Source organism: Crinia signifera, chromosome 5 (assembly GCF_055691185.1).
Source record: "Crinia signifera chromosome 5, ASM5569118v1, whole genome shotgun sequence".
NCBI lineage: Eukaryota > Metazoa > Chordata > Amphibia > Anura > Myobatrachidae > Crinia > Crinia signifera.
The window spans coordinates 111224383-111247924 of record NC_139221.1 but is presented as its reverse complement, the minus strand read 5'-3'; the positions used below and the strand labels follow the sequence as shown (position 1 = coordinate 111247924).

At 41.2% G+C, this 23542-nt stretch overlaps 1 protein-coding gene across 2 annotated transcripts in view; it reads left to right on the top strand.

Annotated features, from left to right (window-relative positions):
• The window catches only part of CDKAL1 (CDKAL1 threonylcarbamoyladenosine tRNA methylthiotransferase), a 794854-nt gene that overhangs the window by 293977 nt on the left and 477335 nt on the right, over positions 1-23542 (top strand). For both annotated transcript variants that reach the window (XM_083187848.1, XM_083187847.1), the window contains exon 8: positions 18374-18477. In XM_083187848.1, the coding sequence (XP_083043974.1) occupies positions 18374-18477 (104 nt within the window). The remainder of the gene's footprint in view (positions 1-18373; positions 18478-23542) is intronic.

Here is a 23542-nt window from a genome sequence, read left to right as displayed (position 1 = left end):
TAGGTGTACTGTGTTCATTAGCATGGCACGCTGCACTCACCACAATTTATTGTCCCTCTAGTATGAATAAATCGTTTTCCATGTTGACATAAAGCATGTTGACCTTTTTCATGTGTTGACTTAATGGCAGGTATTCAATGCGGCCGGCGAGGGGGTTAAACAGCGAGGAATGCAGAAAACCAGCGATTCTCGCTGTTTAACCCCCACGCTGGCCACTCACTCTATTCAACGTTCTGGGGAAATCCTCGCCGTCACAGGACGGTGAGAATCCCCCAAAACAGCGAGACCCGCAGCTAATACAGAAAACTCGCTGTACTTAGCCGCGGGTCTCGCTGGTTCAGGAGCCAGATATGCTAATTCCCCCTCGCTCAAAAAATGGAGCGAGGGGAAATTGGCGTGTGAGGGACTGCGTTTAATACTGACAGGGTAAGTTGTTGACACTGCTCGCCCACAGCATTGAATCCCTGCCAATGTCTGTCACTCAACAGTGGTCGTCCTAATGACCATGATACTGTCGATATAATGACCTCATACCATAAATAATATAGTGGTTGTTATTATTAGCTTTACATGTTCATGTTTTTGTGGGTTTCCTCTGGTGCCATTCCATAATATTAAAAAAATACTGGCAATTTTCTTCTGAAATTAACCCTAGTATGAATGTATGTACCTAAAGGCCCATACACACTGGGTGACTTTGAGCTGAAAGCCACTTATAACAGCAAGTTTGAGAGGCTTTCAGCTCAAAGCTGCCAGTGTTTATGGCCTGGCAATGAGCGCTGCTGTGCACTTCCGCGTCATCGCCGGGAAAGCCGTTCATCTGCTGGTGTGCAAAGCCGTCCTCTCCCCGCTGATGGTGCCGGACATGGGGAAAGCCACTCAGTGTGTATGCACTGAGAGACTTTCCCCCCAGCGATGACATCGTTGTCCATACACGATGGGCATAGTTGCCCAGTGTGTATGGACCTTTAGTAGGAAGATATTGAAACTGTGGGTTAGGGACTGATATAAATGACAAATGTTATCTGTACAGCTCAATTTAAAAAATGATTACACTATATGAATAAATGTTATTTATGTTCACTCTTTGCCTTTTTGCAAAAATGACCTCGCCTTCCCCCCCAAAAAACAAAAAAAAAACACACTCTGCTCCCTCCACTTAAGAGAGAGAGGGGTTTTGGGAATGTAGCATGCACATTTGCAGTGTTACATACAGTGGAGGAGGGGATTTTATCCCATTTTATTGTCCTTCAGGGCTGGGGCCAGCAACCTACTGTGTGTGTTGTACTGTACTGAGACAGCTACTTTGCGGTAGTGGCGCAATGATCGGTAACTGGCCAAGAAGCAGCATACATGTGCCTGTCTACAGTGTGTTGCCGTCATAGATGCTCTCTGTATTATGTAGAATCTAAACTAGAATCTTCATGAAATGCATGCCTCATGGAGTCTATTCTGTGACTGATTAATTATAGGCCTGTCAGAGAACCATTGTCCATATATTTTATTAGTGCTGTAAACCCTAATTGAACTTCCAGGATTTTGATAACTAGAGTCTGATGAATTGTTTAGATCCTCCAGGTTTATATTTTTAAGTTTGTAAATAAAAAAAAATTGTGGCATTAAGAAATTTTATTTTCATTTGTAATTACAGTAAATCATTTGTGTTTAGCCATCACATAATCCCTGCTTTCAGCTTTGGCTCCCTTGTAGCTGCGTTGAGCCTGTGCCAGGTTATATGACTTGAGCCTGTGCCAGGTTATATGATTATAACAGCCCATGCTGCAAGTGTTGAGAATCACAGTACCTGTTAGCTTACACACCTGAGGACCAGCTGTGACTTGGCTTTTAACCTTTTAATCAATCACAGTTCTACTTAACAAATTTTTAGCCCCTTACACACTGGAAGATATAGTCACAGATGTTACTCAGAAAGGTCCTTCTGACCAATATTTGTTACTACACCTTCTAGTATATACATTTAACATCATCAGTTTGGCTATATAGCCAACAACCCGCATGTTCAGCAGGTCCTGGTGACTTCACTAAATGATAATGTTCCATGTGTACACGTAATATCACCCGGCCCTCTGTGCACGGCCGATATTAACAACTATATCACCGGGTGCCGGGGTCTCCTAGTGTGTATGGGGCTTTAGTGAACAGCTTGGCATCATGTACAGGGAAAGAAAAAATGGAAACATATTTCTGGTTTTCCTATGATTCATTGTTTTTTTCTTTAATCGAAAGGTACGAAGAATTCATATTTACATACATACATACATACACACACACACACACACACACACAGACAGAGAGTGCAGTTCTTCTGAGGAGCCTTGTCATTTGTCATCAATTGCTCATGTCCGACATGATGTACTTTAGACACCAAGGGCCAAATTTCAGAGGTTGGGAATTCTATTGAGGATGGAATGTTGCCCATAGGAACTAACCCGATGCTTTCTATTATCTTCTAGAAGGAGCTAAATAAAAAAGTAGTAGACTCTGCAATAGCAATAAAACTCCCATCTTCGTAAATTTACCCCCAAGAAGTGGAAGCTCTTTGTCTTAATCTTAAATTATGTTCCGTAAACTGGGCATTTCTGCTGACTATGAATCCACATTGATATCAGCCACATGCTAGTGCTCATGTCATACATGTGCTCAGTCAGTTTTGACATATATAAGGCAGAAGGTGATGGGCAGAAAAGAATAGAAAAGGCAGAGGGTGATATGCAGATGGCAGCTTTGCCTGGGTGATTATTCAACACCTACCTGCATATGTGCCTTACTACTTAACTCGGACTGAGGAAGCCCCAGGCGAAACGCGTCCCCGCCACCGCCAGCCGCACTTGTACGGACCATCCACTGCTTCATACACCGACAGAGCAACAGAGAAGTTACCTACCAGCTGTCGCATATGAGAAACGCTGTCTCCGGCTGGAGAATACTAGCGTACACAGGAGGTAACTCACGCCGCAGCTCAGCTGAGTCTGCGAGCGTCGGACACTGCAGATTTAAATTGGGTTAACACAAACTGCAGTGTGACCTATTGTCCCTTATATGTACAGTGTATTTATGTGGAATACTAATGGTAATGGACTTACGCAGGCGTGACATATGCTAATTATTGTATTCATTGTATTTGCGATCGTTTTTGGCCGGCTATTAAGCTTAAACAGCCAAAACACCGGTAATGAACCTGCAGCTACTAATGAGCGGAACCTAACTGGTATAGTGAACCCAGATTGGTCCAATACCTTTATAGATTGTACTCTAGCTAGCGTATGCAGCTACTCTTTCACTTGCAGCTTCAAATTTATTGTCGGCAGCATAGACTTCCAATTCTATGTAACAGACATGGTCTAATGGTTTAATATATATTTTTTTGTGCTTATTTCTTAGCTGTGCCAATAAGTCACAGCTGTTTCTTTATACATTTATTTAATAGCAGTTTATACCTGTTTTATGGTCAAATCTGTGTGGGTACAGTTTAATTTTTGATGCCAGATGTATGTAGGTGTCATCTTCAGCTGATATGTTGTATTTTCTTGCACTTATCTCCTTAAACGGTGCCAGATATATGTATGGTTTATTTTCAGCTGACACGTCATTGTGCACCTATCTGACCTCCCATTAAACGGATAGTTTAAAATAACAATACATAGAGTGTCAGCAAGTGCATTTATGTAACATTATTTGGGGCAAATGTTACTTTTGTCTGAATACATGCATATAATTTATACTGTATCCATTTTAGATAATATATTAGCGATCTAACATCCACAGGAACCTACGGTCGTATATATAAACCATTGAACTTTCTGCAAACCCTTTTCAGGTGGCAATTTATCCAATTAAGGCACTACCAATTAATTGGTTGTGATTCGGTACACACTGTGACATCTAGAGTTGTGCTGTGTGTCACCCACCCAGTGCAAAATAATATAGAGCACCTGGAGGAGATCACTACTGTCTAATTTAATTCTTATAATTTTTTCCCCTTCTGCTACACTCCCACTTTTCTTTTACAAATCTTTCTTCCTATGTTGGTTAGGTATCCGTTCAATTGGGACTCTCTCATCAGTGATTCGATGCTTGCAGATTTCTGAAAGCAGAAGCCCAATTGATTGGTCAACCGGCAACTCAATACTGGGATTCACTCGCCTCATAAACACTCTCTCATCCATCCAGCCCGTAGTGTCTCCCTGCAATACTGAAAAGCATCAGGGTGACCCACAGAGCTGGTTTGGAAAGCAGAAGTGCACTGTACCGTAACTCCCCTATAAACAACCAACCTGGTACTCTCATTCAACACTCAGTCCAACAGGTTACCCACGTACCCCCCCAAGGCCATAATCCAGCAATACCTGGATGGGGCCAGCTCACTAACCAGAGAGGAGACTCCTGGTGAACTGACTGGTTGGTAACTCAGATGGGTGAATGAACAGTAGACACACAGGAGCCACCGGTTGTAGGAGTACTGTTCACGGGGGTCATTTTTTCTCCCTATTTTCTTTTCTTCTTTCTCATATCTCCATTTATCTTTAGTGATTTCCCCCTCTTCCACCTGCTTTTAAGGCGTAGCAAGTGACTCGATATTTCTATTCAAGAGCATGAGTGATGGTCCGAACTTAAGCGGCTGAGCTATAAGTTGATGTTTTGCCAAGGCATTTTATATTTTTATTCTTTGATAATACAACAGAGAAATTGGTATTGTACCAAGTTAATTCAATATCAGATTGATATCATGATGCCCATTAAGACAGGCTATTAATACAATATGTCTCTTAAATGTTTGTCCGTGTATGTCTCAGTTGAATGTTATATGTGATTTTTTGAGTGACAGTCAATTGAATTTATATTAAATGACTGATCAAAAACTGACGGATGCTCTCAATATTTTAGTGTAAGAAGCCTATTAAAAGTTATGTTTTAATGCAGTAACCATATTGAATTTATACAAAGAGTGCGCCCAAAAAGGCACATTTGTCTTTTGGTTTGCTTCTTGCAAACACCCCCCTTCACTCAGTTACTTAACTGGTCACCCATCACTATACTATTATATATTTGACCAATGGTAGAGCTCAATTTATAGCCTCTTCAATGCTGCTGTTGTCCGGCACTGCCCTTGTTATCTTGCTCAGGAAGGAGGGGTGTCTTCTTCTTTTCCAGTTTGACTGGTAGAGAGTAACTGAGCAGCAGCATTCTAGTCTAGTGCTGGCCTACTCCAGTCCTTCACAGGTAATATATCTCTCTGTGAGTAGCTTCATGTGGATTAGATACTTTGGGTACTTAAAACAGAGTTGGATACTTTTCACTCATTCATCATGTGCACCTAGCTCAAGGCATAGTCAGCCCTCATACAAATCTGTGTGGCATTACGGGTTGGTACCACTTTAGTTGAAATTGCTTCTACTCCTTATTTATTATTGGTGTTTGCAAGTTAAAATAAAGCATCTTATCACTTTCATTTGAGTTGCACATTAATAAAGAGAGAATGATTAATTTATGGAAAGGAATACATTTTACAATGAAAAGTTGCCATTGTGTTATAGTATCATATACTGTAAGCAGACTTTTTATTTAACGGTTTGCTTTTTCTTCCCCTACCGTTATGCTATAAAGTCACTTGTTATGGTTTGTAGAAGATAATACATACAAAGGAACTGATGTCCTTACTGTGGTCTGTTTTGTTTCTTCTGTTGATGATAAAAGTGACTTTGTCGGAGGTTTTTTTTCTTCCCAGTTTGTTTATAAAAGATGTCAACGAGTATGATTTATTTATTTTTAGGTCCACAATTACAGCACTTACGCAAATAATGTTTGTTTTTAAGCATATTTTCCTAGAACTTGGAAATTTTGGTAACCAAAACCAAAGTTAGCTTTGAAATATAATGTTCGTATAATATCAGCTGCAGTTGTTTGGTTTTGTTCTTCTTGATTCATTTTTTTTCCAGTTTTATTTGTTGATTTGTTTAATCTTGTTCACTTAATGACATACTGTGCAATATATACACAATGTACATGTATGTATCTAGCATGCTATTTCATTTTGTTTAGGCTTAAGTAAATGGAGTTATATGTATAGAAATTAATTTACCCACTTGCCTACAGTTAAACGGTATCTGGATGATAGGCCGGTAGTGTCTTGACCCACTGTCACTGGGTCGACAATGAATGGTCCGCATGAATAAATGGTCGATGTGTACTAGGTCAACATGAAGAAAAGGTTCTCGCAAGCAGTAGGTTGGTATGGCAATGGTTGACACATGAAAAGGCTGACATGGATATCAGACATTTCTTTCTTTGGACTTTTTCATGTTTTCCAAGCCACGTGGTCATACTGTTAGGAAAGGTAAAGTGCGTCAAGCACAGCAAGGCACCATGCCTGATGCATGATGAGTGAAGCGCTACACTAATTGGGAGCATGTCTGTTTTTTTCATTTGTCTACCTGTTCCATGTAGACATATTGCTTGTGTTGACATGTTGACCCTATTATACACACCCCAGTTAAACCCCAGGACCATCTCATTCTAGAGCTTGATACTTGTTCTCAGAGACCTGATCATGATATTTGAAAAATGAATCAACTGAGATGGCACATCTTTTCATACTTTGAGATGAGTGAGCAACTATGTAATATCACTAGAGAACCTTAGAACATGGCACAGAGCCTCTTATTCGTTTACTAACTGAACAAATGTATTTATGATCAATAAAATATCTACAAGCATAAGTATGTATAGGTGTCACAACACCACCCAACTTAAAACCTGCTGTTACTTCCCACCAACACCCTACCAGGAGTCATTTCAAAGGTGGGGGTTACAAGAAGCAATGCATGGATGTATCCAGCAGAAACCTTACACTTGTCATACCTTTTATATGGAACTTCCTCAGGGATAGTCACAAGATGACCATGTTCAATTAAATAAATAAAAATATTTTAAATAAAATACTATTTTCAAGTAATAGTGTGATCATGTTTTTTCCTTTTAAAACATTTTTTTCCAACATTATTATCTTTTATATTTTTATTCAGCTGGAACCATAACCCCAGGCCAGGGCATCAAGTTACACTCTGCATGCATGAGCTGGGTAACCAGATGGCACCTACAGTATAACTGAATAATGGTCCAAAAAAAGTGCTAACATTATTTGTATAGACTTGGATGCCTTGGCGATAAGAGGTTGTCTATAGCGATGTTATACACATAGCTCATTTATTATAACATTTTTTGTTTCTCATCACTTTTTGTTTGATAAGGTTCAGACAGCAAATTACTTTTGCTGATTCTCACAGAAAAGGAACTTGACTATTTTGTTTTTACAAAGTGAACTTTTATACTGAAGCATTTCATCATTCTTTGTGTTCTAATTAAAAGACATGTCTGCAATATAAGTGTGCACACTGTGTCTTTTCTTTGACCTGTTTCTCTTGTTCCGGTCTCTGTTCAAACATAAGATTTATGTAGACCGCATAACATTACAGTAATTTGCTTTGAGGAAAACAACACAAACTTTGCAAGAAAATGGTCACTGTCAAATACTGTACACACTGGTGGGTTAGGGTTTTTCCTACACTGCAAGTTACTTTTCCATGAAGTTTCCAAATACTTTAAATGTCTATATACAATGTAATGTACAACATTTGTGTATATATTCACCTGACTAAACTATGGCATGTTTTTTATATTCTATTATTCATTCTCATTTTGGGTTACTGAAGCTTCTGCAATCGTTATATTGTAGTGTCCCACCAAAAAGTTTTCCTGAACAAATCGGCTGTTCGTATTTTGGACCTGTCATCCTCTATGTTAGCTGCACTGCAGGTTTTTTTTTTATTTTTAATTTTATCCATCTCCCTTGTCTTTTTGATTTCCTTCCATCTCTTTCCCCACAGCTTGATTACTGGGGGGGGGGGCTTTGTGCTTGCCCGGATGACTAAATGCTTATAATAGAGAGTAGGACTAGGGATATGCAAGGGAGAAATTGAGAAACTGGAACCCCTTTTCCCTATCTCTCTCCCTCATTTCCCCCATCTCTAGCCACACTTTTATTTTATCCCTCTCCCCCTCTCCCTTCTATAACTATATTCCTCTCATCTTAAAATCTTCTTATTTCTCTATTATCTATTCTCTCTTCAGGTTCTTCCTCCCTTCTCTATTCTGGCCTTCCTCCCTTCTCTCTTCTGGTCTTCCTCCCTTCTCTCTTCGGGTCTTTCTCTCTTCGGGTCTTCCTCCCTTCTCTCTTCGGGTCTTCCTCCCTTCTCTCTTCGGGTCTTCCTCCCTTCTCTCTTCGGGTCTTCCTCCCTTCTCTCTTCGGGTCTTCCTCCCTTTTCTCTTCGGGTCTTTCTCTCTTCGGGTCTTCCTCCCTTCTCTCTTCGGGTCTTCCTCCCTTCTCTCTTCGGGTCTTTCTCTCTTCGGGTCTTCCTCTCTTCTCTCTTCGGGTATTCCTCCCTTCTCTCTTCCGGTCTTCCTCACCCTTGTCTACCTTTCTCTCTCTCTCTTCTTAATCTAATCACCCCCCCTTTTTCTGATCTTTCTACACGTGAGCTTTCTTATTTGACCTCCTTTCTCTGTTTATTCTCCCCAAGCCTTTCTCTTCCTCCTATCTATCTCTCCCTCTGATCTTTCTCTTCTAGTTGACATCTTGTATAACATACTGCTGACACCTCTTTTTTTTTTTAGTTTATTTTTTTGTAATCTGTATAAACTATGGGATATATAATATGTGCATCCTGAAATCCTATATTTGCTTTTTGACCTAACTCAGAGAATTTGTGTGCTTTAAAAAAATGTTTATATTGGTTTGGAAATAAAATTCGGGAAAATCATATGAGATCTTCTACTAACATAGTGCACATTTTGCCAAATTGCTTGGCCCTTCTCTTCAGTAATGGGTGGAGAGGTGTAGATTTGTGGGACATCTGGCACTGTAGACTTGTTGGGGGGATATTTATATTGGTCTATGGCTTACAAGAGTTCAATTGTGTAGCAGGGGGCGATAGTCGGATAATTATGAGTTATTATTATTTTGTTTATTTGGTTCCTCTTTACTGAAGGGCAATTCCATGAAAATATGGACAACGAGCTTGTACACAGGTACAAGATGTTAGCATTATTAATCTGTAAAAGTGCTTTATTTTACAATCAGGTGAAAATCATTTTGATTTTTGATCTAGTACTAGGACTATATTGAGTGAAAGAAATATTATGGATTCAAGCATTTGCGTATAAAGCAATGATAAAAAATATCACATTAAATGGATCACATAATCTCGCAATATCATTGATAATATAATGAAAATAAGTCAATTTAAAAGCCATAATTATTTATTCAGATTTTAAGATCTTACTGCAAATTTCAATTTTATATTACATTTTCTAAATACAAGCTCATTTTTAAAAGATGATGCTAACATGTTTGCTTTACAGGTGTGTCCTCATAAGCTATTCTCATTATGTTACATGACACTGGTACTCTGACCTGAGTTAGCTGCTAAGTCATGTGCCACTGTTAGTGAGGGGCTTATTTTTTGTATAATTTTAACACTCGTACTTCAATGTAGCTAGGTTGCACCAGGAGACTGATGATTCATTTAGTATGCAACATGGTGCGTGACTAAGTCTGTGCATGCAGTAGCACCGAGGGGGGGGGGGGGGGGGGCACAGTGTCTAATCTTTAACCTAGCCCAGGAGTTATTTGAGGGGCCTGGGGTCCACTTTTACACTATCCTTCCCCATTGTAGACAGTAGGTAGAGAGAGGATGGTGACCAGGGCCAAATTAACAATGAGGCGGATGGAGCTGCAGCTCCAGGCCTCAACATAAAAATAGGCCCATTATCATGGCAGCAAGAGCATCACCAGGCAGACACTACATGGCCACATGATTTTCCATAAGTCATAAGGGTTCTTGTGTAGTTTCACGGCGCCAGCATGGTGCCGTGCGTCTGAGTCCCCTTGCGGGCTTAGTGGCTCGCTACGCTCACCACGCTATCTAAAATCAACTCCATGCCAACGTGGATAGTGAGGGTATGAACTATCCACGTTGGCATGGAGTTAAGTTACCTCGCCAAACTAACTTAACTCCATGCCAACATGCTGGCGCTGTGAAACTACACAAGTACCGTCATAAGTTTTAAAATTGCATTTCTATCTTCACACATTATGCAATGTTGGGGGGAGGGTTTCATATAATTTTTACAGAAATCCACATACTTCCATTATTAAAAATATTGCCACAAATCCTAAGCAATTTCTGAATTTGTCTAAAAAATAGCACCCTCTTACATTTGGATTTATTGTGTGCTGTAATGTAGATGCTGTCCTCTCCCTTTATTAAGTCACCAGCATCAACGCAGTGGTGCCACCCCCATACATGCGCTTGTCATCGCTATTAGTGCGTATTTGGACAGGCCCAGTACTTGGTGCGATAGATCCGTCTCACATCAGCTTAGTCTCTGAATATGGTCACCATTCAAATGTTGTCAATTCCATCAATGTTGTCAATGGGCCCAAATCAGATCTAAACGCAGGGCATGGGGACAAAAACCATTTCTGGGGTGCAGACTTTCCCCTGCCATTGGGAGCAGCCCCCATCTCCCTACGGCCATCGCAGCACCGAGAAAGTCCTTGCTTACTATGTTCTGCAAACTGAGATAAAACCACTCAATGGTGCACATGGGCAGCAATTCACTTGTGCAGGCTGGCGTGTGATGGCGTTTACATGATTGCTGTAGTCTGAAAACCCTCAGCCCAGTGATCAGATGTGAATCGGGACCCATGTGCAAATAACCCACTGTCATCCAGTGACTCCTACATAGCCACAAGAGGATGTGTATCAGTTTTGGGAACACAGCCCACAGACCCATTGAGATGAGTTGGAGATGTGGCTGCTTCATGTCCTCTGTAAAATGTGTTACACTAATTGGTAATCTGATGGTGTCCCCTGCGCCAACCACACAATAATAACTTATCTCTATTTACCATTAACACTAAAATGTATTATATTAAAATATTTAGACCGTTATTTTGCATCAGCAATGGTCTATTGGTTTATTTATTTATTAGTAAATCAATTAAAGAACTGTATAGTGGGAAAGCATGGATAGCCGTAAGTCCTCAACCATATGAGGGGTGTCCCATGTATATACCATATAATCACACACTCATAAGTAACCATAATATAAATAAAGACTCGGAGACATGTATTTGGCAGAATAAAAGGTGGTATGTATTTAAAACACTAAAGTTTGGTGCCAAAGGGGTCTATACCTGAAGCAGTGAGAAGAGTGGAGGGGGGAGCCAGTGGCAACCAATCACACTTTTTATTGCTTCATGAATAGCTCCCAAAGAATTAAATATTAATTAAATGGATGATCTGCTTGGGGGAGAGCAAGGATAGCGCAAATAAAACCAAAATCCTGCTGAGGGACTGAGGAATTTGAATTGTTGCCAATTAGCCAAATTAAGTTTTTCAGTTCAGGTAAAATCCCTCAAGACTTCTGCTGACAACAGCAGCATGTAGTTAGTCCCCGAGTAGGGTAGACAGGGGGAGACAAGACAACAAGGACATGACCAGATACAACAGTACTTGCATCCTAGGATTGCACCCCTGGATGTTTGGGGGCAATGATGTTCTCGATTTCCTCGAAAGATGATGCTGGGAAAATCTGCTCAGATTGAAGCATCGTGAGCGGCACAGGGGGCAGATGCAGTTAATGTCCAGCCACTGTGTCAGGCATGAGACATGGAAATCATGCCTACAGGATGTCACCGCCACTTCCTCTCAAATCCGAAACTGGGAGATGCAGATTGTGCAGGACTCTACAACACCTCCTTCTGTAAAGGTGCATCTCCTGTATCCTCCTGATCGTAGCCATGAGGTTGTGGAAAGCAGCAGACTGTACCTCACACCAGAAAGTAATCTCTCTGAATAGACACATATGACCACAAGGTGCCAGGAATGTCCCTCACGGTGCCAGGTGTGTCCCCAACTGTGCCGCCAGCAAAAGCAGAACTCACTGTTGTTGTTGTTGTTGTTGTGTTCCTGCTGCTGCCGGGGGTAGAAGAGTCCCTGCTGGCTGGTTCAGGGTGGCTCCTCCATCCTCCGTCGCTGTCAGCTAATCAAAGCTCGCGGGCCGGCTCCTGATTTGCTGACGGTCCGCGATTTCTGATTGGCTGGCCGCCAGCCAGTCACAGAGATACCAACAATGAGGGGAAGGAGAGGCGTGCGATGCTTCCGAGAACTGGCAGCGGAGGAGGGAGATAGGGAGGCAGGCACGGGTGTAGGGCGGCTGCTGCAGTGGTCTAGCCACCCCAAGCAACGGGTTGGTGACCACTGGCTTAATGCATCAAAATTGTGTAGAAATGGCCCAGATTGCACTATTCTATGGGGGTCTTAAGTCTAAAGAAGTCTAAACAAGTCTATACAAACTTAAGAAGCATTGTTAAGTTGTTTTAAGTGACTCATACTCACTACTGATTCCATTGGCAGTAGGGGGGATAGATAAATGGCAACAAAATCCTTTAAAATTTCAGATTTTCATTTAATCTTATTTCAAAGCTTTGTACAGTAATTAGTATTAGTGTTAAAGTTAGTTAAAAATACATTGCCATATTGTTTTACTAATGCAGGACCCCATTTGATTTTGAAAAGGTATCGGTTAATCTACTATTTCTGTTATGTTCAGAGCTTGACACACTTCCAGAAAAAAGGATGGTAAGCTTACGTATATGCTAATTAAGAAATACAAACTGTGCCAGTTTTTTAATTTGTTTAATTAATCAATCATATGTAAGCAGTCTTATCTCGATACACCACACAGAGGTATTTGTGGTGTACTGGCAGCAGGTCTACCATACATCGATAGCAGTAAATCGTATAGCAGGCTTTTGAGGTGCGGCACTCGTGGACTCCTGATGATGATTTTTTTTTTTTTTTTACTACAAAACCGAAACTTAGAAACTACCACTGGAGTGGATTCTGTTATTGAAGTCCGTGAGTGTCGCACCTGAAAAGTCTGCTATGTATACTGAATATAGGCCTTCAAACTAACTCAGCTCCAACTTTTAAACGTCAGTTGTAGCTGAGTCTGCCTGAGTGTCTTCACGTATGTTTTTAGGATCAGAATATGTGTGGAACTTTAGAAATAGAAACACAAATGTTATTTTTTATAAAACGATGTATTGCGGAGATTGAATAATGTTCACACTCCCTAATGGGTGCCATAAAGGGTGTCCCCTTTCACCTAATTAGCAGCAATGGTAGATTGCTAAGGGATAAATGCAAATTGGATAGGGGTGAAGCAACCACCGGTGTTACATCTTACCAGTACATACTCTAAACCAGGTGAATTAATAGATAAGACTTAATGCCCCCATACACGCTGCAATGCACGCTCCCGCGGGCATCGCATCGCACAGGACAAAAAAGTATGTACTGCACATACTTTTTGTACTGCCCTCTGATCGCATCGTTTTAATGCAATCCAGTCCTTAACGCATTGCATTGCACACTGCTATCGCAGCATGTATGGGAGCCTTAAGTAATTTACGAGGTTTTTTTTGTACTAGGTATTAAATGTTTATCTTCAGCCTCAAGATAAGCTATCACCTGATCATTTGTCATTTTTACAGCATTTACAGCCCCCATGCCAGTAGTTGTTATAGTATTGGGCCTGATTCAATGCACAGTAAATCCTCCATGCAGCTCCCAGTATACAGGATTTTCAGATGGACAGTTCATTCTGATAGACCTTCTTTCCATGCCTATCTCTTTTTGGATTAAATTATGTAACTAAGAAAAGACTGTTCTATAATCTGCAGTTACTAATTCAGTATAAAATCAATAATTGTGAGCAAACATACTATGTTAACACTAACGATCATTATAAGCTTATCAGGCTGTTTTCAGATGAACAGGTTCTTGCCACTAGTGGGATGTTTACGCATAAAAGAAAATTCATGGCTGACCCGAAGATGACCAATTTAGGAGAAACTTTGCAGCTACAACAAATACATACTCTACACTTGTAGGACATTAAAGTGATGTGTGTTTATATTTTAGTTTTCACTTTAATTTATATTATGGAAGTTTTTATTTTTTATTTTTTTATAGGCAGCAAATTAAAATGGCAATTTAAAATATTTTTTATGACATTTATGTCCATTAAATGTATGATGCTCCAACTGTGGAACGACTACATTGTCTAGAATGCCTGGCAACAGTTAAAGCATGCCCCCATAACAAAACAGTGGCATGCAGGACTGTGTAGTTCCACAGCAGCTGGAGTGCCACATGTTGCCTATTTGTGGCCTTGTTGACCATGGTCAGCCATGGTGATTGTTCAGTGGTTCCGAACTAGTTGAGTGTTGCAGTGTTCTGCCGGAGTATATGAACTGCATTTATAGCCAAATATAATTAAACTATGGCCAGACTAGGACGTCACAAATATCCTATATTTGCTTGCATTTGATCAAAATAATCAAGCTTCAAGCAGATTTATCTGCAGTGAATATATGCTTTTACAGTCAAAATAGTGTTTTACCAGCTCATGTTAATCCTATTTCAGTTCATAAATCTTTCAACAGTGTTTCTTTAGGTCTCCCAAATGAGGAAAGGTTCACTGGCAGAATTATGTCAGATCTTGTGGCGTTAAGACAGCTGTTCTTAAATACACATTTTCATCAGATGTCAATTCTTGCAGTGTACATACTGTGTCAGGAAAGAAATACAGGGCTTGCCTTTAATCTGAACACTATCAATAATGAGAGAGCTGTCCTGTTGCTGACACAGCACTGAGAATGATGGCTTTCGTGGCTTGTCTCGTGAGATCTATTAAGACTGCCTTGCATTATCAGCGCAGTGCCGGTGCTGTCTGGTCAAACATCTTACCTCTCTCTGAGATGAGAGCAGTACACTTCCTGTACCAGTTTAACCTTTGTCTCAAACAATCTAGTACTCCAACTGGGATCTCTTTCAGATGTGGAAACCTGTTTGCTAAGAGTATGACTCAGTCCGTCAAAGTCTCCTGCATAGGTCTTTTAATGTCCCTTTGAAGGTAGTAATTTGGCCCAAGGCATATTCAGCCACGCAGTAAAGTAGGGAAAGGAACTATACACTAGCATGAAATGTTCCATCCTGCCATTTGAAAACTCTGCTCACAGCTCAGAGAGCCTGTGCTAGATTATGTGCCCTGAAAATTGATTCCCTCAGTTTATAGGCTGAATACGCAATACATATATATATATATTTTCTCTTAAGCTGTATTACCTTCTTTTTGCTTGCTTGGAAATGTTTGTTTTGAGTTGTAATATGGTGAATATCACAGTCTGTAATTTGTTTTATAAAGTGTTTGTACAGTACATTGATGGTGATCACCTCTACCCTTGTAAAGATGATGGACCATTAGTGACTGACCCATATTTTTATGTTCATTTTATGTTTGCAGGATCAGCTACCTTCCATATAAAATGTCCAAATGTGTGTTTGGTAACAGGTGGGGGTGTGTGTGGGTAGGGTATACCCTCTTATTATTATTTATTAACAGTTTCTGACATGGAGAATTCAGTCCAAACCTTGCTGATGCTATTGGTCCAGGTCCTGTATTATAGAGTAACCATACTTACTCATTAACCCTTTAAGTGCCAATTTCGCTGAGAGCTCCTCAACATATCTGCTAAAAATGCCAGTGTCGCTCTTTCTTTTCCTGCAATAGTTAGCTAAACTTCAATTAATTGACTTTTCTGTATTTGTATGCATAGGTATGGATCATAGAATAGACAAGCATTTAGTCTATAAGCATTAGGTCGACCACTGAAGGTCGACATGCATGAATTTGGACATGACTGAAGGTCAACAGTGTCATTAGGTCGACTCAAGCATTAGGTCAACATGGGGAATGTCGACAGTCAAAAGCTCAACATTTGTTTCTTTTACCGGAATGTCAACATCACCATGTCCCCTCGCATGGCTCGCTCGCTATTTTATTCTCCCACCATGCCCTAGTGGATGGTAGGGCATGAAATACCGTCTGTGGACTCAAAAAAAAAAAGTGAAAAACCCCATGTCGACTTAATGCTTGTGTCGACCCTATGACCCTGTCAACCTTCAGTGGGGGATCTAATGCTTGTCAACCTTCTTCTTGTCGACCTAGTGACCGTATCCCTGTATATTTTTATATTAAAAGTACAGCCGTGAGCTACACTGGCATTTCTGGCGGATATTTTGAGGGTCTGTTAAACATCTTCAAGCCCCTATATGCTCTTCATATGCGAATATATTTACACAACTTAGTACTCCAAATTGTGACACATAGGTAATGGCTATGGAACTTATTTTGGCTAAAGCTAATCGTCTTGCAAAAGTGTGTAAAGCTGGTAGTCGCATGACTAAATCTTACATTTTAATATGCAAGCAACTGGATTTTATATTTATATTTCTTGTTATTTTTTATTTGTGTCTGTAAACACTGGAATTTGCACCTGGAATGTGCGTTTTAACCATATTTCACAAAGAATGTAAATCTAACTTCTTCATGCTAGTTACCTAAATATTTTCCTCAAGAGCAAATATAGTTATTTTAAAATATAATGTAGATGTTTTATATTTATTATGTACTTAGGGGCGTAACTAGAGCCCTGTGGGCCCCGTAGCAGCCGCATTCCCTGCACCCTCTGTAGTTATGCAACTATATACTGTAATAGAGATTACAGGGTTATTCAATGCGAGGGTCACGGCAGTCGAGCTTGCTCGACCGCCGTGACCCAGTCCTGTTCTCGGTCAGCTCTACCAAGAACATGCAGGCGGGATGCAATGTCCCGTCTGCCGGGGAGCGAGAAGGGGGCGTGGCTGCGAGCTGCAGCCAGGAGCTCGTCACTTACCGGCTGTTCTCGGCAGAACGAGCCCAGCAGCTAGTGATGTCGGGCTCGTTCTGCCGAGATACCCTGCTCAATGCTGTCGGGGAAAACAGCATTGAATAGGGCCCGGCGGGCATCTCCGCGACGAGAGATGCTCGCCGGAGATTGAATATCCCCTATAAGTGTCAAGTTCTAGCAGCTTTTGGACAATACTCTGGTTTGCCAAATTCATTATTAACAAATATTCTCAATTAACTTGTTTGACCACCAACAAGGAAGAAATGTACAATTTGTGTAAATGTCACAAGGCTATGTGCAATTAGAAATTAGCATTTGCCACAACTTAAGCGATACAAGTGTGTATTACCAATTCTAAAGCCCCGTACACACGGGGGGAGATATATTGCTCTGCAATATATTGCTGAGCAATATATTGCTCAGTTTCTCCTTTTCATCAGCGACCAGAGATGGTCGCTGATAAAAGGGAACCTCTGCTGGGGGAGCCACAGAGGTAATCAGCTGGTCACAGGAGCAAGCTCCTGCGACCAGCGATCATAAGGGGGCTAAAAACGGGAGCACGCACCCGGCGATTTATCGCTGGTGCGCACTCCAATCGCTGGCAATATGGTCGCCAGCGACCATATTGCCAGCGATTTTAGCCCCTATCGCCCCCGTGTGTACACAGCTTAAGAATATCTATTTAAAGGATAATTTGAATGCAAAGGATAACTTTGACGTTACACAGAAGAAAACATTCTAACTGTAATCAGGATCAATGAAGGACTACATTGCAACTACAAATGTCACCTTTTCATCACAACAAACAACTCTTGTCTTTTTAACTTAAACTCTGCACTGATGGCCTAAATCAGATTGGCTACCTACGCAGTGTACATTCACTGCAGAATGAGCCCATAAATGCCACCCGGCCAACCCTCTGACACCAATTCTCTCTCTGCTTGGGGTCTCATATACTCCATTCACCATGATAGTGGTATTGTGGTCCTTTTTACTCTGTAGCCACTCCTACCAATTCATACCCTCTAAATTGGAGGTCCAAGCTATATGCCTCTTTCAATCTGTTCCTCTTCATGTAGTTATCATTTACTATCCAACTGGCATTGCCTCCAAATTCCTCTACAACTTTCCATCCTGATATCCTCTATACTCACATGTTCTCCATTATATTAGGTGATTTCTACATCCCAATCCATATTCCCACAAAATCCCCCACCTCCAAACTCCTTATGAAGGCTCCCCAGCATAGGAACACAGCAATAACCTATAGGAATGTTTGCTTTCTGATCTGTGCCTGTACATCTAATGCCACTGAACACTGTTCCCCTTCTCAAAATGATACAAGAATAATTGATGATTGGTGGAATGCACAAACTGAAGACCCCTAGGTGGTTCTGCATGACAACAGCATTATCATGATGTTTTAAATGGTCCAATATATGGTTTTATACAGTGCTTAATGTGTGCTGTTTTTTGTGTTTCATTTGACAGGTGCTTAAATGCATGCACATACTGTAAAACAAAGCATGCTAGAGGGGAGCTTGCCAGTTACCCTATAGAAGAGCTGGTCGATCGGGCAAAGCAGTCTTTCCAAGGTATGTTTATTACTAGCCCAAGAACTGTTCCTACAAATGTACTAACAGATTAACTTTTATGTTTACATAAAATATACTGCAATGTTGTATTGCCTAGCATTGGCCTAACTGGGTTTGCAATGCCCAGCATTGGCCTAACTGGGTTTGAGAGTAGTGTAGAAATACTTTAGTGTTGTTTCGTAGTGCCAGGATGTTACCACTGATATCTTGTGTAACTCCGACCTACTGTACCTGCTATCTGATGGCATCACCAACATAGAGAATCCACTAAATGCTTCTAGTGGTTTTAAGAAACTGTTTTTGCCTTGGTCAGTGTTTTTGATGCTAGACATACTTTCTTCAAACATATGGTTCATGATTTCTCACATGAGTTTGCAATCCCTTATTGTCACAACTAGCAGCTTACGATACACACACATCATAGTGCCATCCAGCTGCACTATGTCTCCGCTGTCTAGGGTCCCCGTCGTACTGCTAGATCTCTGCCCTCCCAGGTCCCTGTTGCGGCTAGGGGTCTCTACACCTGTATAATGCGAACCAGCGCATGTGCAGTACCAATGCCAGGGCTGTGTGTGTACAAAAACCTGGAGGGAGAAAACACCTCCCAATGAGACTGCAAGTGACAGACAGGTAGGACCTCCAAAAGGAAGTCACTACTGTATTTATTTATGTATTTACAGTTTCTTATATAGCAAAGCAAATACGGTTGCGCTTTACAATTGGAATCAGTGATGACACAAACTGGGTGATTACAGACATACATAGAGGTTGGAGGGCGCTGCTCGCAAGATTACAATATATAGGGAAATAGGAAGGACCTTGTCGCAGCGAAGTTAGAGCAATCTCACAGACTGCATTTGGCTTCACAAACCTTCAGTGTACTAGAGGGCCTGCAGCCCATAGGCAAAAAAAAGCTACTTGTGCCATCCATATACATATATACCCTAACGGATTTCAAACATCTCAATTCTTTTTATCTTTTGTATTGTTCTATAAGGGAAGAACAGATAGTTCCATAAGCTGCTTAGCAGGCTACTCTTTATGATCATCAGACAGTGATACACAGTTGGTCTTTTGCCTTAGAATAAGCAGATCTAGAGTTGTCTTAATAGTTTACGGAGTACAACCTCAGGATATTAGGTGGAATGATAAACTATCAGACTACATAATGAGGACAATTTATTACATCTGTTACATGTGAAACTACACAAGTATCAAAAATATTGATACTACTGTATATTTATTTGTTACAACTTCATTGGACATAAATCCATTTACCGAATTATTTGAATTCACATTTCCAATCTATAATGCACATTTCCTATCTCTGTATTTTATTGTTCAGGTTATAACTAATATTTTTTAATGGTACATAATATCATGTATATAATGTCACTCTGACCTTGCATGCCGTATTGCATACGGTCACTCTGACCTCGCATACCGAAGGCATACAGTCACTGTGACCTCGCATACAGTATTGCATACAGTCACTCTGACCACGCGTACCGTATTCCATACAGTCACTCTGACCTTTCATACCGTATTGCATACAGTCACTCTGACCTTGCATACCGTATTGCATACAGTCACTCTGACCTCGCATACCGTATTGCATACAGTCACTCTGACCTCGCATACCGTATTGCATACAGTCACTCTGACCTCGCATACCGTATTGCATACAGTCACACTGACCTCGCATACCGTATTGCATACAGCCACTCTGACCTCGCATACCGTATTGCATACAGTCACTCTGACCTCGCATACCGTATTCCATACAGTCACTCTGACCTTGCATACTGTATTCCATACAGTCACAGTGACCTTGCATACCGTATTGCATACAGTCACAGTGACCTCGCATACTGTATTGCATACAGTCAATCTGACCTTGCATACCGTATTCCATACAGTCACAGTGACCTTGCATACCGTATTGCATACAGTCACAGTGACCTCGCATACTGTATTGCATACAGTCAATCTGACCTTGCATACCGTATTCCATACAGTCACAGTGACCTTGCATACCGTATTGCATACAGTCACAGTGACCTCGCATACCGTATTGCATACAGTCACTCTGACCTCGCATACCGTATTCCATACAGTCACTCTGACCTTGCATACCGTATTGCATACAGTCACAGTGACCTTGCATACTGTATTGCATACAGTCAATCTGACCTTGCATACCGTATTCCATACAGTCACAGTGACCTTGCATACCGTATTGCATACAGTCACAGTGACCTCGCATACCGTATTGCATACAGTCACTCTGACCTCGCGTACCGTATTCCATACAGTCACTCTGGCATGTTTATATCCATTCTACTGAGGCAACTATTAAAAAAAGACACTTTAAGCATTTATACAGACACATGTTCCTGATCCTATAGGACTTGGTTCTTTGTGCAATTAAGGTTTTGCTTACACTGTAACATTAAATTGCCATCTATGATAATGTAATGCCATCCCTGTAAATAAAAAAATTATAAAGGCAGAAGGAACAACTTCCAGTTGGCATGGCGCTTTATCAATTTATGCAGGGTAACATTCTCTCTGTAATGGGAACATATGGTATCCTAGTATCCTTTCATCCGTTTGCAGTATGATGAATTGCTTAACATGTCCAACTTTGCATCAGTGTTGAAGGTTTCCTCCCCCAACACACACATCTTCCTCCCTATCAACAATGGAACGCTATTGCTTGTGTATTCCCTGTATGCCACCAAAATGGAAAAGCTTGTAGAAAATGAATTTTTTATTCATCATCGTTAATTTAAATAGACTTGAGTTTTTAATGTTGTACAAGCAGAGCAAGTGTAGCATGTGCATATATACATGTACCGATTCATATTTATGGTTTTATCAGTTATTTCTTTTGAAGCTGCGCTCAAGAGTACAGTTAGATATATTCCTATTCTATCAATGCTACAGTATGTTCAACATGCATCCTTAGCCATCTATATCTTGTGTCCCTTCTCACTAGTTGTACACATACTGCCCCATTGCATCGCGTAATTGCGCCAGCCACTGTATATGTTACCCTCATGTTAGCTTTTTATCTACTTCACTTGCCATTGTTTTATTCTGCTTTATGTTCCTCAGACTACAGTGCCACTTAAAAAAAATCCTTTACAAACTTATTTTGGAAAGTGATATTGAAGCTATACTTGCCCACTTCTGAAAAGTAGTATCAGGGAGATTATAGGTTGCTCTGTAAGGCATGGAGTGGCGCACCGCTGAGGGGGTGTGTCACATTCTACCCAAGTTGCTTGTCGATCTACACCCATGGGCGTGTCTACTTTCATTCATGGGTGTATCCTGCAGTGGTAAGGAAATACTAAAGTAGAGCTGTACTGGCTACACACTGACATCACAACTACATTACAGAGCAGCGCTACACATTGACATCACAGCTACATGACACAGCTGCGCTTCAATTTGCAGGGCAGTTTGAGCCTCTCGCAAAATGCAGGAGGGTTGGCAAGTCTTCTCCCCATAGTACACAGCACATTGCACACAACATCATAGTACTTTTTACACAGCACCCCAACCCCTACCCCCCCACCCCCATATTACACCCTGCACCCTGTATACAGAGCACATTGTACACAACACCATAGCACTGGACATCACACAGCCCCCCCCCCCCCCCCCCCCCTATATTACACCCAGTACTCAGCACATTGCTCACAACACCATTGTACATTAGCGGGGCCAGCCTCAGGGAATCCCCAGCTGCTAACTCTCTGCTCCTGATGCACAGACTTCCGAGTACAACAGCTATAACAGCTCGACCACAGCTACCCACAACCCCGCAGTGGCCAGCTGTGACTTCCCCATACAGACCGCCAGTTCCAGATGCACGCATGCACAGTCCGAATTTCACAGAATAAGTCCCAAAAACTGGGAAGTATGAGGGGGTTTACGGGGCAGCGGGCTCAGGCAAAAATCGTGAGCATCATTGTGTCAATATTAACTGTTTTATTGCACGCACCCACTGTTGAGTTTGCATATTTATTTAAACATTTGCAGGAAAATCCCTTAGGCAGTTATGTTGTCATTCTCCTCTTAGGCTATTTTTGCTCATGTTGCATAATGTTTATTTTATGAACGCATTGCATTCCAGTGTTTTACGATTAGCAAAATTAAGGGTTATTCCATACTTTGCTTTTTAGAAGTTTAGCAGTCCAAACTAACAGCATTTGTATTTGAGTAAAAGTCCTATGGTATTGGCAGTTTATCTGGTCTTGTATTATACAGAGAATAATACATGTATAAATAGCTAATAGAAGATATGGATCTGCAAGTGCGACCAAAATACTGTAATGTTCATTAGATATAAAATAATTCCAGTCGAGTTCAGTCTTTCAATGTATCATCTGAGTATTGTGAATGGATGAACTAATTTTTAAGGAGTTACTCAGTTTCCATCCTACAGTATGACTTGTTTATACACTTGGGCCCTTATTCTAGTTGACTCAGACGGATGTGTATTTTCAGACGGCCACCGAGTGTTCTTAGCCCCGCCTACCATACGGATCGCTTACTGTCCGAATGCGGTAAGACGCCGAGGGGATGTTTCATGTGAACAACTCCCCCATCTGTGGGAACCTCCCCCATCCTTCGATGGTCGCCGACCATCAAATGATGGACCGAGCGGTCAGACAGCTCAGTGCAAAAGCAGGGATATGGGCGGGCATCTGGCTGTCAGCTGTCCGCCCCCCACTTGTGCGTCATGGCCGGATTACTATACGAACGCCCAGAATTTTTCACGCCCCTCTCCACCCTCTGTTCGGATTGTTCTGACCGATCATTTTCTGTACGGAATTCACCCCGTATTCGGACGTGTGTGGCGTTAGCACATGCGCAAACACAAAACATCGGCCGTCCGACCGAACATGCAGCCATCCGACTCAATCAGAATAAGGGCCTTGGTGTAAATGTTGGGCATCCTGGAAAATGAATTTTGAAAGGGGATTCACATTGCAGCCACAAACACAGTATGCGATCTCATTGTGGTTTTCTCTCAATCCTACTGTAGTTGTGA